This window comes from Diabrotica virgifera, chromosome 2 (genome assembly GCF_917563875.1).
Source record: "Diabrotica virgifera virgifera chromosome 2, PGI_DIABVI_V3a".
Classification (NCBI taxonomy): Eukaryota; Metazoa; Arthropoda; class Insecta; order Coleoptera; family Chrysomelidae; genus Diabrotica; species Diabrotica virgifera.
The window spans coordinates 274,183,659-274,202,653 of record NC_065444.1 but is presented as its reverse complement, the minus strand read 5'-3'; the positions used below and the strand labels follow the sequence as shown (position 1 = coordinate 274,202,653).

General features: G+C 33.3%; 1 protein-coding gene across 5 annotated transcripts in view; it reads right to left on the bottom strand.

Moving 5' to 3' along the window:
* The window catches only part of LOC114335738 (protein groucho), a 645,524-nt gene that overhangs the window by 82,579 nt on the left and 543,950 nt on the right, over positions 1-18,995 (bottom strand). For 2 of the 5 annotated variants that reach the window (XM_050644661.1, XM_050644663.1), the window contains exons 6-8: positions 16,505-16,537; positions 6,641-6,904; positions 1,535-1,630 (exon numbers count right to left, since the gene is read on the bottom strand). In XM_050644661.1, the coding sequence (XP_050500618.1) occupies positions 1,535-1,630; positions 6,641-6,904; positions 16,505-16,537 (393 nt within the window). The remainder of the gene's footprint in view (positions 1-1,534; positions 1,631-6,640; positions 6,905-16,504; positions 16,538-18,995) is intronic. The other 3 variants (XM_050644664.1, XM_050644665.1, XM_050644662.1) reach the window with 2 other exon arrangements.

Below are 18,995 nucleotides of genomic sequence, written 5' to 3'. Positions count from 1 at the left end.
TTGCCCCATCCACCGTATTCTCCAGATTTGGCCCCGTGCGACTAATATTTGTTTCCAAACTTGAAAAAGACACTCGCTGGGCAGAAATTTAAGTCGAATGAGGAAGTCATCGCCGCCACGGAAGCCTATTTTGCAGACCTCGAGAAAAGATATTTTTCAGACGGATTAAAGAAGTAGGAGCATCACTGGGTTAAGTGTATCGAGCTAAAAGGAGACTATGTAGATAAATAAATTGCCACTTTCCCAAAATTTTCTGTTTTATTTTGTAGGCTAAGTACTTATCGGACTGCCCACGGGTTGGAGATCATCATGAGTGTTTGTATTCTGTTTAGTGCTACTCTAAAAAGCTGGATTAGACGAGCAATAACCACTCCCTGAGATGAAGCAGCCAGGGCATTCATCGTCTCCCAACATTTCCTAAAATCTTTCCCTTCATGATATTCTGCAGGAGATAGTATTTTGTTCCTCTCATCACGTGGCCAAGATATTGTTGTTTTTGTATATTTCATTATTCCTGCCTCCTTTGAATCTATTATGAACTATTATGAATTAGAAATAAACATTTTCCTTGGAGCTTGTGATTCCATATAAAACGATCTTCTTTTTCTTCCTCAGCTTTTCGTCTTTCAGAGGTCGATGTTCCTTACTCTTCTTCGCCACTCATCTCTGTCCATCGTGTCTTCCTAAACTTTTCTCTCCCAAGTCTGCTGCCACACAAGCCTTATATCTTCTCCTAGCTTTTTTTCTACCTCTCTTTCCGTCAACTTCTAACAGTTCTATCATTCAATGCCTTTTAAATGATCTAACTCGTGCAAGTGAAGCTCTGGGTTTGAAAATAAATATCAAGAAGACGAAAACAATGATTATAGGTAGAAATAATTACCCAAACGCAAAGATATATGTCGCTGGAGAAGAAATCGAACAAATCATGCAGATTAAATATTTGGTCTGTCTGCTGAACGAGCTTTGGGACCCTGAGACTGAAATAAAAAGCAGAGTAGAACAAGCCAGAAATGCTTTTTAAGGCTTCATGAATTTCTGACTGATTGAAAGTTGGGTTTCTACTTGAGATACAAGATACTAAAGTGATACGTTTGTTCTCTTGTAGTATATTATATTCTATCGAAGATAAGGAGGGACTTGAAACCTGAAGAATATTCGTTCTGGCTGACAGAAGAATTATTGATGCTTTAAATTGAGAGCATGTAGAATAGAAACTTTCATAAAAATTTTTCAATTGGGGATAATATTTACTACTGATAACGAGTATCCTGTCATTGCTATGTGTTTGGAAGTAATTAATAAATTATAGACTAGACTACTAAGTTTGAAAAAATTTCGAATAAGAGTGTAGTTGCTATGTTGATAAATACTAATATTGGAACAAAATACTTACACATATCTTTAGTGGTGTAATATAGCTCTCAGCTTATATCCATTACAAATATGTACAAGCAAATTCAATTCATTATAATAATTATTTTTTAATAAATATCGCGTGATGCCTTCGGTTATTAAAAAATATCGTACTCACATGACCTAATTTGTCTTCTTTTCTTCGTTTCACAGTATCGACTTCTGTGGGAGATCTTGACCTATATTTGTCTCTATCACCAGGTGAAACGGAGTTCTAAAAAGAAACAAAAAAAAAACATGAAAAATGTACTCGTCGGAAAGGTTTTTAACGAATGTATACAAAAGCTTTCATGTAAACACAGAGAATATACACAAAACCGTACTAAAATAAAAAATACATAAAAAAAACATTTTTCGGTCACAGCAGAGGCATACTTTTCTTCAATTTTTTAAACATTCTCTTTTTATTGTTAATTACTGCATTTTTATTATATTCCGAGATTCACGAATAAGCAGACTTATCTAAATTGCCCGATTTATACTCAGCCTCTGCCACTGCTAATGCCGCTATCGGAAATATTGCCCGAAATACGATATCGACGCGAGTGAGGTGATCACATCAGTTCCTCGCCAATGTCCTCACAACTCATTTACCGAACGACTCACAAGAATGGAATGTGACAACAGCATCGTCTTCGTCTTGCTCCCTTACTCACTTGCCGCTTTGCCGGCGGCAAAGAGCTATTTTTTTGCCATCTTTTGAGCTATTTTGCCGGTTATTAGAGCGCTCATCATTGTATTCCTTCACTCAACCGTTCTCTCCAGCTCTTTTTGTTTTGCCAGTCCACTTCCTGTAGATTTCTTCGCTCCATTGCTTCGTCCACTTCATCTGTGAAGGATCTTCGGGGACTGCCTCTATTCCTTTTTTTCAATCAGGCTCACTCTGTTATTTTATTTATCCAACGATTTTGGTCTGCTCTTCTGACATGTCCGTACCAGTTTAATCTCTTCTGTTCGATGTAGTTCTATTATATCCGAGTTCATTCCCATTCTTCTCTTAATCTCCATGTATTATTTATTTTATCGCTTCTTGTTACTCTGCAGCTTCTCCTTAAGAATTCCATCTCTGTTACTCTTATTTTGTTTTTGGTTTTCTTATTTATTGTCCAATTTTCACACCCATAAGTCAGGATACTAGATATTCTTGTATGCATGAAAATAAATAGCATCTATCTGTAGCAATTATTCCATTATTTAATTCCTTATTCCATTAATTAAACTGTATTTTACACTGAAAAAAGATTAAAAATGTTTTGAAATATTATGTTAATATCATTCGATACAAATTAAATTTTTTTTTGTTACATCTTAAGCAATAAGCAGACTTATCTAAATTGCCGGATTTATACTCAGCCTCTGCCATTGCTAATGCCGCTGTCGGAAATATTGCCCGAAATACGATATCGACGCGAGTGAGGTGATCTAATATATATGTAAAAATTTGTTATTGTTATATTATTTTTCGCATACATACGCAACGTTTTTATTAGTTTTTTTAATATAAGTAGTGCAGCATTGAAAATTAAGTTGCGCATCCGATATATAAAATTGTAGATATTATATTCACTGATAGTGGTGCACGAAGAAAGTTGTTCATCTCATAGAATAATACTATTCAATAATGTAATCATTTATTAGTTTTTGTTTTATTTTATTCAATATTATTTATTATTATTAATTTTATCAATAAAGATGAAAAAAGGAAGGTTTCATAAACAGTGCACGAATACACTAATAGCCCAGTAAATGACTGTTTTGGAGTGTAATTATCAGCGTCACGACGTATTTGCTTGACAATTTGGATTTAGGTTCTACTTACCCTCCACTTCAAAGTTGACTTATACTGCTGGTTACTTTTATTTGAAGGGTGAAAGTCTCTACGATCTCGGGGGTAAAAAATACGTTTAAAATAAATCCGGAAAATTGCCTAATTATAAGCAACTTTTATTCTATAGAAGAGAGTTTGTTTATCTAAGTCAGATTATTACTTACGCCTTACCATTTACGTTATACAGAGAGAGTCTGTAAAGTGGAATAAATTCAATATCTCAAATACTAATTGTTTTTTTGGAAAATGCTCAGACCCGTCGATTAGTATTTCAAATTGTCCTTTTTGACATTCAATAATAATGTATACAGGGTGTCCCAATTTAGAGATATGACGTCATCGTCGATTTTCTTAAATGGCAACACTGTCATTTTGATAGCTAATTTGATAGGGTTTGTAAAGTTATACATAACTGCAAAATATCAAATTTTTATTCTCTACCATTTACAAGATAATAGAAAATAACAAAGTTATATCTGTAATTTGGAATATATTCAATAATTAAAATACTAACTGTTTTTTTGAAAAATGCTCAGACCCGTCGATTAGTATATCAAATTGTCCTTTTTGACATATAATAATAATGTATACAGGGTGTCCCAATTTAGAGATATGACGTCATCGTTGATTTTCTTAAATGGCAACACTGTCATTTTGATAGCTATTTTGATAGGGTGTGTAAAGTTATACACAACTGCAAAATTTCAAATTTGTATTCTCTACCATTTAGATGATAATAAAAAATAACAAAGTTATGAAAAAGAAGTAATCAACTAATAATTGAATTTAATTATTTCAATAAATTAAGCAAAAACTCATAATGTTGCCCTCAATTATTGTCAAATTGTCAATGGGCAACGTTATGAGCATTTGCTTAATTGAAATAAATAAATTCAATTATTATTTGATTACTTCTTGTTCTTCATAACTTTGTTATTTTTTATTATCTTGTAAATGGTAGGGAATAAAATTTTGAAATTTTTCAGATGTGTATAACTTTACACACGCTATCAAAATAGCTATCAAAATGATAGTGTTGCCATTTAAGAAAATCAACGATGACGTCATATCTCTAAATTGGGACACCCTGTATACATTATTATTATATGTCAAAAATGACAATTTGATATACTAATCGACGGGTCTGAGCATTTTTCAAAAAAACAGTTAGTATTTTAATTATTGAATATATTCCAAATTACAGATATAACTTTGTTATTTTCTATTATCTTGTAAATGGTAGAGAATAAAAATTTGATATTTTGCAGTTATGTATAACTTTACAAACCCTATCAAATTAGCTATCAAAATGACAGTGTTGCCATTAAAGAAAATCGACGATGACGTCATATCTCTAAATTGGGACACCCTGTATACATTTTTATTGAATGTCAAAAAGGACAATTTGAAATACTAATCGACGGGCCTGAACATTTTCCAAAAAAACAATTAGTATTTGAGATATTGAATTTATTCCACTTTACAGACTCTCTCTGTATATGTATTGTTTATATGATCTGTAAGTTTGACTGGTTCGAACTTCTTTTTAGGTTATTTGTGAGTGAAAATATTTATTTTTCAACAAAAAAAAAACACGTTTTCAGGCGGTTTTTCGCAAATAACTCAAAAATAAATATTTTATCGAATTAAATATTATCGAAAAAATATTGTTAGAAAAAATGTAGCTAATAAAAAAAATTGTGTATTTATGAAGTCTAGACACTACACAAGTTAAAGTAAGCAAACGCACAGTAAATGCAAAAGTTGTGCCTCATGAAAAATTGTTTTTATTCATCCAATTTCAAATTGAATATTTCAACGTGAAATAACCAAAAAATTAAACATTTTCGGGGAAAACTCTTTAAAAATTTTTCTAAATGTTTATAAAAAGTTTTATTTTTATTTTTTATAAAATTTCCTAATGTCAGAACTAAGAGAGTTAAGCTCAAAATAAAGTTGGCCTCTTTTTTTGGTAAAAACATCGTCAAAATCTCCATATTTAGTACCCCAAATAAAATTAATCGTTAGCGCCTTACCATTTACGTTATATATGTATTGTTTATATGATCCGTAAATTTGACTGGTTCGAACTTCTTATTTTTGAAAAAATTTGGTTTTATAGTAAAAAAAGTTTTTCTTATTTTAGATGGCCTTGAGAATTATGCTTTTGAAATGCCCTTTTTTCAAATCACTTATTTAACTAAAAAAGAGTGTGTGTGTGTGTGTGTGTGTGTATGTGTGTGTGTGTACTTTGTACGCAAGTAAGAAGTTATACTTCTATTATAATATAATCTAACTTCATATTATGATTTCAACGAAATCAATATATCTACTTTAAACAACTCATTTACCGAACGACTCACAAGAATGGAATGTGACAACAGCATCGTCTTCGTGCATTTTTTGTGAAAAAAACTTATTTGACCGGCCTCAAGAGGTCGCAGCCTCTAGGTGATTGCACCGTTTCATTTATATAGCCAGCACGCCACTGTCTTTGACCGTGATTATGAAAAAAAAAACAATTTATTGTGCAGAGGCAACTATATAACCTCACATATAACAGAAAGTGATAGGCTGTCACGAATTTAGGGAACGGAGCGTTCACAGGACGAAACACAACTGTTACCGCTCCATCGGGAACTGCTCCCTCACTTTTTCCTCTCCTGAATGAGACCATTGTTCTATCAGGGAACAGATTGTACCTAATGTTACCCCGACTGGAACATTAAGGGAAGCCAAAGTCCGAAAATTGAATTTTTTAAGTTTTTTGGGTTATGATTGAAAATTATTCTCTGAAATCTTCTCTTTCCAACGATATATAACACATTATAATATAAAATATCCATGGTTACAAAACTATTTGTTTTCTGAACGTCTGCACTCAACTTACCGTGTACCGGTAGCTTTATAACCTATTAGAGTGTTTTATGTTTTTGCGATTTCCCGAATACATACTACGTTTTTAACTTTTGATGTCAGATATCTCGGGTTCCTTAGGCCTTAGAATTAGATGATAAAAGGTCCAAATTTTTACAGTAATTGTAGATAGAATATCTAGTCCCGCGTAAATTTTTATTGAAAAATGTACAAAAACAAGTAAAATAAAAAATAATATCTAAACTTTTTTGGGTTTTTTTTGTAAGAGTATTTTAAAAAAATTTAAAATAAATGTTTCTTTCACTCTAACTTCACAAATATCTACGCGGGACTAAACAATACATGTAGTTTCAAAATAAAACAAAAATTAGGTCTCTAAGTGCTTTGGTTACAGAGCTATATGACATAATGTTAACATTATCGTTAAATGGGACTTTGGGTGCCCTTAAAAAATACATATATTAAACGGGTGTTTTCATAAATCTTTAGAAAAAAAAATAAAATAATTTGTTTACTTACCAGTCTTTCTTCGGCATTTGTGCTGCTAGGCCTTTTGAGATCTTGGGGATCCCTAGCGTGCATATCGGCCGGCTTCAGCATGGGATGCGCCGCACCGGCGACGGCAGGATGAGGTCCTCCCGGCGCTCCCGGAACTCCAGCGGCGAGACCAGCGCCGAATCCTAGCAGACCAGCCGGGCCCATGCCAGGGAGACCGGGATGGGGACCCATCGGGAGACCGGGCCCGTGGGCTCCGTGTGGCAGTTGTTGGGCATGAATTTGTTGCTACGTTAAGAAAAAGACATTAGTATTCGGTATTTAAAGTCATACATAATATTAAGGGTTTTAATCACTTTTTGGATAGAAATTAAGGACATAATATTTGAAATATGTAATCTGTTAGTGTTAGACTATGACTATTTAACTATGAAATTAGTTACCTGGTAATAATAGATCTAATTAGGTCCGTTTTATGTAAATTTCATTTTTATAAAAATGTGATTAATTTTGGACAATTTAGACGTATAAATATTGTACATATTTTGGCTTTTCAACGGGATTAAATAGTTCGATCTTGCTTAAACATGTTAAAGTTAAACAAATTAAGTTAAAACAATTAGTGGTGATAAACTTTGCCGTAAGTAAGGAGGGTCAAAGTTCCTGCAATGATTTCTTAAGATTTCAGGATTTTGAATAAGACGAAACACGAACTCAACGAAGATACTGTATTTGCTGGACAATAACAGATAGGAAACAGAACATCGATGCCATTTAGTATAACATCAGGACTTAGATAAGGAGACCCCGTATCACCATTGCTATTCAATTTGGGCCTAGAATATACAATTAGTAAAATATCGTCAAAGTTGATAGGGGATTTGCGAATTGAGGTTCAAAACTATTGTTGGCCTTTGCTGATTGATGATCAAGATGCGCATTCTACAAGCGACGTGAGAGAAGAGGAAACAGGTAGTCTGGGTCTTCGAATAAATGAAGAGAAGACGAAATGCATGCTGGTAACCAAAAATCCAAGACCAAGTCAGTCAGATCATAACTTCGAAGTAGTAATAGAGGTTAAATATCTGGGGGCAGTAATCACAGATGACAACCACGTAGAAAAGGAGGTCTCAGCAAGGATAGCTGCAGTGAATAGAGGATTATACTCCCATATCATCATTATTAAGATCTAAGCTGCTAAAAAGAAAATCTAAATTAAGACTGTACATGTCACATATTCGCCCAATTGTTACATATGGAAGTGAAACATGGACTCTACATCAGCAGAAAATAAATAAGCTGCTGGTATTTGAAAGGAAGGTTATCATAATGATATTTGATCCTCAAAGGGATGAATTGACAGAAGAGTGGAGAAGAAGCCGCAATACTGAATTGGTGTCTCTGTATGGTACTGAAAACAACTTCAAACATAAAAGCTAACCGGATAAGATGGGCAGGTCATGTGGTAAGATCAGAGGAAGACAGAGTGTTAAGGACAGTATTTTTTGAGAGACCAGACAGTAGATCAGCAGGCCGTTCCAGAAAAAGATGAAAGGATGATGTTGAAGCCGATTTATCTAGGATTAGGGTACAACAATGGGAAATGGAAGCGCAAGATCGTAGAAGATGGAGAGTCATAGTGAATGCGGCGACGACTCTCCCCGAGTTGTGAAGCCAGTCAAGAAAGAAGAGAACATGAGTCAGAAATACCAGTAAGCAGACACGTAGTCCTTGTATAAGTCAACACAAATAAAATTTGATGCGTGAAAATACATGACTAATGCCAGATAACAAATTGTGACATAATTATGTCACAGACTGCTGTCAGCTCCCGGCCTAACAGACCCGAGTTGTTTACCAAGTAACCTTTTATGATTTATGATGTTCTATTCCTTCTCGACTTTTGGAGTAAATTCTTTCTTATTTCTTGTAAATATTATTCGAGATGATATTTATTTCTAGAACATTGAATGTTGTATAAATAATAGGTTTATGTAATGGGCAGGGCAGTTGTGAATTTGAAAACGTCGGTGTACTTTGATATGTAACGGACGCGGTATATTTTTGAATTTGTAATTAGATAAATTATTAGATTTAGTGTAATAAATAAATTAGATATCGTAGTTTGTAAAATAAAGGATATACATTCAGTGTTTTTTTTCATTTGTTTACGTGTAAGTTATTAAAAATAAATAAAGTCAACTAAAATTAAACATGAGTGCCTAAAAGATCATAGAAAAGTAAATTTTGTAACAAAGTGAATCAATCATATCTAAGAAGTTGAGAAATTAAGAACTTAAGAATTTTATATAACTAAATCTAACTACCAAAAATGAGCTAAACTCGATAACGATTTTCTACAAAGTTCCAGCTCTTAATTAAGTACATATTACGTATACATTTTTGTTTCGAAAAGAAAAAAATGTGTTCCCCAAATCTAAATTATCCCCTAAACCCTAATTCCGTTCTCCAACAAAACACCGTGCAATTTCCTCACAAGTCCCTTCGTCAAATAAATCTAGATTAAAATTTTGTTACCTACAAACGGGTTCGCTAATGAGAAGGTCTCATGCGATTTGTCGGTAAGTATGTAACAATAACAAAAACTACCCTTAAAGTAGACTACAAACAAAGAAAATTTCTTGTGACAACATTATACACGCAACCCTCGTACGACAACCCTTAATTTCTAACTCTATCTCGTTTTACAGGATGATCCAAGAAAAATGTTACACTGAAAGTTCTACAATCCTATAGTTTTTTTTTATAGAAAAATACACGTTTTGTGATAATTTTCTGACATAAACATCAAATTTTAATCACATCACATCCATTCGTGACACCAAAATGGATTTTTTTAACGTCATGTACTTTTTCGTAAGAACAATTATTAGAAGCTTTAGAGCCGAAAATCTAAAGACTTTTATCTCACAATAAAACACTGAAAAACGTTTGTTTTTCTATACTTCCACAAAATTTATTACAATTATGTTATTACTACAGCTGTTTCGGCAAAGTGCCTTTCTCAAGTGATAAATTTCGACTTTGCCGAAACAGCTGTAGTAATAACATAGTTATAATAAATTTTGTGGAAGTATAGAAAAACAAACGTTTTTCAGTGTTTTATTGTGAGATAAAATGAACTTCCATCAAGTAACGGTCGGATCCATCAATTATCTAGACTTTTACTTACTGTTGGAACCAAGTTCTGGTGACAACCAAAATTCTTATAAAATTGACAAGGCAAACGAACGATAAATAAAAAGAAGACTAGGGGGAATCTAATATTGCATTCCACAACCAGTCTATTTATTTAGGTAAAATTCCATCGACTATTGGCTCCTTGTACTTAGATAGGAGTAAAACAAATAAAAAAATAAAAGTAAAGATCTCAAAAGATCTTCGGCCCCCATGAAGATCTCAAAAGAGTGAAACGTACGTAAGAGCATGTTGGTCACCTTGTACAGTAAGGAAAAAACTCCTACTGTATAATATAATATGTATAAAAAGATGTATATAATTTTAAATAATTTCGGTTGTTACAAAAGATATTGTTTCTAAATAGGCAAACAAAACGAAGGTTGATTAATGCAGTTTTGTTTGTGTAACCTCGTAGAGACTCACGTATAGTTTTACTTTTCAAAGTCCAAATTATAAGGAGATATAAATAGCCCAAAGAGGGATTATGTATTATAATTATAGTATTGTTATTATTCCGATCGTTACTATGCTAGTGAGCCGTCCTGCGAGAAGGGTGTCCTAAAGGACCACCCCGCGAAACAACATTTAGTAACCTTATGTTGATTGATGTTGTAAATCGTAAATAAAGTTATAAAGTTAGAGTCAGTGTTTCAACTCGACATTTCAACCCCGTAAGATTATCATGGCAATCTACCAACGTAACAATAACAACATAACATCGCGGCCCCTAGCCCTTTAAACCTGGACAGCTGAGACGACAGGAAGCTGAGAAGAAGTAGAATATGGGAAATAACCAAAACAAAGAGAAGGAGGAGCAAGTATTTATAAACCAGGCGGGAAACAGCGGAGGCACCACAGCTACCAAAGAAAAGGAATACGATATATCTATTCCAGAAATATTGGGAATAGTAGCATTTGCCCTAGTATTCATATTCGTCGTATGGTTGATGTATAGACAATGGAGAAGGCAGCTGGAACATGATGAACATAATGGCAGTTTGGAACATAATGAAGTATCAACTGCCTCTCATTTTCTATTAGTTTTACTTCTATCTGAGTACAAGGAACCAAGATTCGATGGAATTTTACCTAGATAAATAGACGGTTTGTGAAATGCAATCTTAGATTCCCCCTAGTCTTCTTCTTATTTATCGATCGTTTGCCTTGCAAATTTTAGAAGGCACGAATTTGGATTGTTACCAAAACTTGGTTCCAGTAGAAGTCTTTAGATTTTCGGATCTAAAAGTTCGGAAATGTTTTCTAGATGTCGCTACAGCGTCCAAAAGCAAATTATCAACGAAAACATTTCATTTATAAATTCGCAAAAGTGTGTGTTATTGCGTTGCCGCTCCTGCAATACTCAGATCAGATTTATCGATGGATTCTTATGTAGTTTTTTTTTCTGAATCCAAATCTGAACACGGCATTTCGATATTTCTAACCTTCTTCGAGATAATCAACCTCAAAGTCTAAAATGTGACGTCACAATCGTTTTATTTTTTGCCGACACACTACACGTCCAGCTGAAATCGTTGCTATTATGTAGGCTAGTTTTTTTAATCTCGATTTGTTAAGCAAAGCATAGGTTATTTACATTTGAGTTTGACACTTCGTGTCAATTTCGTGTGAATTTAATTATTATATAAAATAAATAAAATGTTTAAAAATACAATTTGAGTATATTTTAAAAGCAATAATTTATTAACAGCTTTAAAAAGGTTTATACGAGTATACGGCCTCCCCTTTATAATAAATGAACTGTTCCATTTGCTATGAAATTAAAATATAGTCGGTTCGCTAAACTCGACACAACTGGCTAGTGATTTTAGTAGGTATTTTTTTTGTTTTTTTGCGAATTTTGCCAAAATTTTCAAAATTACTAATTATTTATTAATTATTAACTAATTAGTAATCATTTTTTTTTGCCCAATTGGCAAAATTATTGACTAAAATCACTAGCCAGTTGTGTCTGAGTTTAGCGAACCGACAGTATATGAAATAATATTGTTTGGTATAAAAAATTATGGTCTGATATGTGCAATTACATCTTTCTAATGGAGAAAAATATTTGAAGATTTTTCTCAAATTATGGATACCAACAACATTTTCATTTATAACTCTTTTATTTTTAATTTGACGAAGAAAAGTTATTCTTCGTAAAAAGCTCTTCATGGTCTAAGATTTATGAAGCAACCATCATATTATATCAAATTTTATTAATTTTATACGAGGTATATAAAAAAATATGAATTTCGATCAAGAGTAAAGTACCTTTATAGTTCACAACATTTAAATTAGAATGATATAATTGCACATTAAAACATAATTTTTAATTCTAAACTACTTTTCATAATAGCAATTTCCCATATTATGAATTAAAATACGTAAATAAACAAAGTTTTCGTTATGATAATGCTCGCATTTTCGGCTTGTTGTTTAGAATTTTGTTTAGTGAGACAGTTGGTTTTCCTTTTGGTTCAGAGGAGCAGACCATGGTCCTCTCTGAAGAGCTCAAAAGAGTGAAACGTACGCAAGAGGATGATGTCTACCTACCTCTTGAAACAAAATGAAATATTAACTGCCTTTTATTTTCTTCATCAGTTTTCATAAGAACTGAGAAAACAAATTTCATATCGATTCTACTAGGAGTAACATTTTACATAAATTTTTAATATTAAATATTAACCGTTTTACTATCGTACATGCTTGCTAAAATTATATTTACCATTTCACCAGTTCCTAAGGTATCACGTTTGACAGTTGGTAATTGGTAAACGGTGGTACATACCTTGTTGTGGTTTTTTGAATATATACTGGCGTCGGATGGTGCTTCTGTATACTGCTACGTTTAGTTAAATCCAATTCTTTATTTTTCGAGCACTGGTCACTTGGTTTTTCGTCAATAAACTCATCAGTACTGACTAATTTTAAATTTTAATTTTTTTTTAAATATTAATTTTAATTTCTTCGGACTGCCTTTTTCTTTTTCGTTTTTGCTTTCATCGAAATATTTTCCAGAACTAAACATGTTGATATCTAACTTTCACAATTAACTATACAGTGATGAGCGCGCTAATAACCGGCAGAATAACGCAAAATATGGAAAACATAATACATTGCTAAATAAAGAGAGATGAAACTAGAGGTGGAAATTATCGGTATAAATGTATAAATTAACATTATATTATATAGTTTCCCATCTTTAGACGTCTGTGACGGGAGTATGTATTTTATAAAATTCTCCTGTCACAGTGACAGTTGTCATATTCCTTCGATGCGTCCAAAGGTCCAACTATGTAATGTAATGTTAATTTATATGTGTATATCGATAATTTCCACCTCTACTTGTTTCATCTCTCTTTACTTCGCAATGTATTATGTTTTCCATCTTTTGCGTTATTCTGCCGGTTATTAGCGCGCTCATCACTCTATTTTGCCTTTATTTCAAGGTTCAACAAAAATAAAACTACGAAAAATCAAAGACATACATGAACCATCATCACAACAATCAAACGAAGAATGCGTGGTACAGCTCTCCGTACTTAAGGTGATACAGTAGCGATCAACAGGTAGCAAAAACGCGTTCCAAGATTGCGGCTGTAATTTTGAATATTTTTTCGAGATATTTGGCACACGTATTCGTAATATAATAAGGAATGGCGGTACAGAGCCCAATTTGAAAAATATATTAATATGTGGAAATTACTCTGTAATTAAATACAATATTAAAAAAACGAGCCTGTACCGCCATTAAGAAGAACAAAAAAATACACTTTCTTCAAATAAACTTTTTTATCTGATGCCTAGATTGTGTGTCATTTTGGAACTACTAAATTTTGTTATTTCATTAGTAGTTCCAAAATTACACAAAATCTAGACATCGGATAAAAAAGTTATACTTCTTTACGCGCGATATGAGGGTGACTTTTTATATGTTAAAACCTACGATCCCGGCGCATGCGCATTATAACTTTTTTCTGATTGGATGTTCAAATGACATGTCAAAAATTATTCAATATGTCGGCTGTGGCAAAGCTGTGGTTTGATTATTTATGGTTGTTGCGTTTTGAAATTTGTGTGAAAAGAAACAACAAACAAAAGTTAGTTAATAGTTATACTGCCTTTTTAAATAGTTTTCATATATATTTTTGGACTTTTGGACTATTTTGGACAAGGACTCATTTGGTAAGTATTCTAATTTGGTAAGTAGTTTTTATTATAATCGTATTGTAATTATACATTTGGATTAGGTTGGAATAAATTTATTTTCTCAAGAATGGGGATTTTAGAGAGAAATCCGAAATTAGGTCCGATTTTTATTTTTAAATTATGATTTTTTGGCGTAGATTTATTTATCTAGTAGGTATGTAATGCTTTGATTTACATGCTTAATTTGATTACCAACAAAAGTTCTACCAATCTTCATCTAATATATTGTTCTCTTACTGTTTTGTTATATTTTAATATTTTTTTCCACAAAAATCAAACTACATAATTTGATTTAAATTCAGAATAACTGTCAAACAGTAAAACGTTCAGTTGACCTATTTTTCCACATGACAAATAATGAGTAATTGGATGAGTGAGTCTAGGCTTCGATTACGAATCAAAGCGTCCCCAAATTCGCGGGTTCGAATCCCGATGCAAGTTTTTATTTTTTTATTTTTTCATGCATTTTATGATTGTAAGTATATTTATTATATAATTTTTTTTTTCAGAAAATGCGTATTTTAAATTTTTGCCAACAATTATTATCGTTCAGAAATCATTTTTTCTTTGTGGCATTTTTCAATGTGTTTGTGTGCGTTTTATTCTTTTATTTTTGTAAATTTTTGATATTGTCTTAATAAAAATTTTTGGAAAGTAGTAAGTATTAAAATTAGTTTAATATTTAAATAAAATATAAATAAACTGTTTAAAGTACATTATATCAATTTCGTTAAAATCACATAATATGTAATAGAAGTTTAACTTCTTACGTGCGTACAAAGTACACACACATTCTTTTTTTTAATATTGTATTTAATTACAGAGTAATTTCCATATATTAATATATTTTTCAAATTGGGCTCTGTACCGCCATTCTTTATTATATTACGAATACGTGTGCCAAATATCTCGAAAAAATATTCAAAATTACAGCCGCAATCTTGGAACGCGTTTTCGATACCTGTTGATCGCTACTGTTTCCTTGTATGTGATTTCCCTACCATCATGAGCAGAGTATGGACCGGATGGACCATCGCTTAAACATTGCTGACTTGACGCTAACTTGATGCTAACTTGACGCTGGCTTAACGCTGGCATATCTGGTCCAACCGGTGTATACCATCATTATCATCACCCTCATTCCTTAACCTCTTGCATCAACTGTTGGATATAGGTTTCCTCCATATTCTTCCATTGTTCTCTATCTTGTGCTTCTGTATCCAATTTCTCACTGTTGTTCTCAAGTCATCCATCCATCTTTTTGGTGGTCTACCTCAGTGTCTTTTATCTTCTTTAGGTCTTCATTCTATGAGTCTCTTGGTCCACCTATTATCATTTAAATGTGCTACATGTCTAGCCCATCTGCATTTTTCTTGTGTAATTTTTTCTATGAGATCTGTCACTTTAGCCCTCTGTCTCACTATCCTATTTGGTACAATATCTCTTCTTGTTATTTCCAACATTGCTCTTTCCAATTTTCTTTGGGTTATTCTCAATTTATTTGCAGAATGTTTTGTCAAAGTTATGGTTTTGGAACCATGTTATTACTGGCTGTATGCATTGGTTGTAAGCTTTTTTTTCGAGCAAAAACCGATGTATACCATAAATCACAAAATTTTTATTAACAAATTCTTTATAAAAGGTATATTTATTTAAGAGGACTCTTTATGGCTACATTACCCAACGTTTTCAGTATAAAAATTCCATCTTCAGTGCTTCTACAAGGTACCTATACATGTTTAAAGCCACTAGATACATGGGTTAAAACATTTTGAATGTTATAAAATTGGTATTATATTACATTATTGCTGATAATTTCATAGGATATTTCAATTTTAACTTTTTTCACTTCATTCCAACGTAAAACTCCCAACTAAGGGATTGCTGGCCCGAAGAGAAACTTTTGTAAATGGACTTTAGATAGCAATTGAGAGTGATCAGCAACAGTTGCTACCTAAGGTCCGTTCCGAGAGGTTCTCTTCGAGTCAACAACCCCCTAGTTGTGAGTTTTACGTTGCCGTGAAGTAACAATCATTTTAAAATTAAAACATCCTATAAAATTATCAGCCACAATGTAATATAATATCAATTTTATAACATGTAAAGGGTTTTTATAATATGTATATCTTGTGGCAGCACTGAAGATGGAATTTTCACTCCGAAAACATGTGATGTAGCCCGAAATAGTTCTTTTAAATGAATATATCTTTTATAAAGAATTGTTTAATACAAATTATTGTGATCTATGGTATACAGCCGACTACAGAAAATTCATTTCTGTAGAAATGAGAACAGTTAAGAAAATGGAACAGTTTTTTGTATTCTGTTGTAGACTAAAAATATACTCATAGAACTAACAAACAAACAGCAACTATTGCTTAAAATTTCAAATATTCAGTTACTTACAAACGTTTCAAACTTTTTCTTGAATCATCCCACAATTATCTACTAAAAAACTAAACTAAAGAAACTACTTACAAGCAATTGTTGAAGGCCTTGTTGTTGCTGTTGCTGGAAACAACAACACAATTTAATGATGATAATATTTAAAAAACCATCACCTTAAGTGTCTACCCCAATAACATGTTGCCAATGCCTAATTATTTAGGTTATGCAGGAGGCAAGTATAAGACAAAACGTGTACAAGAGTCATTAGGCATTGCTAACTCTGTTATAATACTGTGAAAAACAGAATATGTGCGATTCCTCATTACTCATTATCTTTATTATTTGTAAAAATGCCTGTGGATGTATATACGTAAGTTTTATTTTAACACTCAAAAAACAAATCTAGGTTAGAATTTTCAAGAATAAATTATGTAAATATCAAATTTTATTACAAAACTGTTATCTTTTTGCAACAGAAGCCATAAGTTGATTAAAGTTGTATAAGTATACACTGGACGTTAGAGAAAACGAGCCACCCAAAAATTTAGGAAATTTTATATTTTTTATTTAGTTTCTCAGTTTCTTTTAATTTGTTTTATGTTAATTAAAGTAAATGGCCAAGGAAAAATATTTGGAGAGCGAGGTCCAGGAAGAAGAAGAACATCCTGGTTAGGGAAACCTCAGAACCGTGTTCAACACAACATATGTGTAGCTTTTGAGATTGCCATGATGATCGCCAACATTCGTCACGGATAGTGACGTCAAGAAGAAGAAATTAAATGGACTATCACGTGTACTGATTTCCGGAAATGATGATTTTGAGAACTGTATGAATTTTATAGTGTTCTAAAGAGTTTTGGAGAAATCTTAGTGTTACACTGGCCTCCCTAGTTAAATGTATTTTATAACAATGCTAGAAAAATATCAAAAATCTGTTCAGATTGTTACGTTGCTGGAAAACGTAGAAAGTCAAAGGAATGTGGCAAGATACTTGAATGTTGAATGCTTGTAGTTCAACTATCCAGGGACTTACCAATGATTTCTTGAGACGATGAGATATAATATATGACGACGCTTGTCCGTCGTCAATCAAGATGGGTTATGGCTCGGTTCAGTCTGTCCAGAACCATTTTTTCGGCTACTTTGCATAAGGAGCTTGTGAGTGATATTGGCCAGTAGCTATCAGTCAGAGTCGGGTCTTTTCCTTTCTTTAAGGTGGGTATGACCTCGCTCTTCCTCCATTGACTTGGGACTCTTGAATGGGTGGTGACTAGAAAAATGGGTGGAAATGACTAGTTGCATTTTAAAGTGCATAAAATGCATCCAGAAACATCCATAAACATGTAAAATAGGTGTATTAAGGGACAGATTTTGTTAGTCGACAATTTTTCGGGTCGATGAAGACGAATACGCCATCAGCATCGACCACAGGAGCATCTGGTGTCCAGGTTCACTGCTAAACACGTCATTTGAAGTTTCGACGGTTTTCGGCACTAAATTGATGCAAACAGATTACTCGGGGGTTTTTGGGGTCGCTGACCAAGATGACACCACCAGAACCGTCCCTCGGTGCACTTGTTACCCAAAAATGCTCCAAACTCCAGAAGATAACATGCCTAAGCAGTGACCTTGGGCACCAGGTGGTCCGGGGGTCAATTCAGATGGCATATTCGTATTCAGTAACCTCAAAAACCACTCACGTAATCTGTTTGCATCAATTTAGTGCCGAAATCACTCGAAACTTCAGAAGATGACGTGACCCTAAACACCAGGTGCTCCGGGTGTCGGTTCTGATGGAGTATTCGTTTTCAGCAACCCCAAAAACTGCACGAGTAATCTATTTGTATCAATTCAATACCGAAAACCCTCGAAACTCCAGAAGATGACTTGCCTTAGCAGCAACATTGGGCACCAGGTACTCTTGGGGTCGGATTTGATCGCGTGTTCGTGTTCAGTGACTCCAAAAACCTCCAAATAATATGTTTGCATATATTTAGTGCCGATATCCTCGAACCTTCAGATGACGTGCTTCAGCAGTGATCCTGGGCATGAGGTGCTCCGGAAGTCGATTCTGATAATGTAGTCGTGTTCAGCGAACCCCAAAAACCCCCGAGTAATAAAATCTGGCCCTCAGTATGCTTATTTTGACATGTTTATGCACTTTTGAATGCATTTTATGCACTTCATAATGCATTTTATGCACTTCATAATGCAATTATAATTTTCTACCAATTTTTCTATAGAAGACTTTTTTCTTGACATCCATCATCTTGAACACAATGCAAAAACCAACCGTTGCACTAGCAACCATTGTTGCAACTGTTCAAGGAGATTAGGAGAACAGAATTTTATGAAAATAGCATCATGTGGGGCCTGCTCAAAAGGCGCGTAAGACGTCGCATACCTGCTCCAATGCTTGAACAACTTCGAATGGCTCATTGTGGCATTAAGGAATGAACCAATTTCACAACCGCCTACGAGGAGAGTTTTAGGAGTGAATCCCGCTGGAGGAGTAAAGTTATTTGCATCTTTTTGGGGCCCCAAAATTGACATTCTCAGCAAAATACAGCTTGTTCTTGGG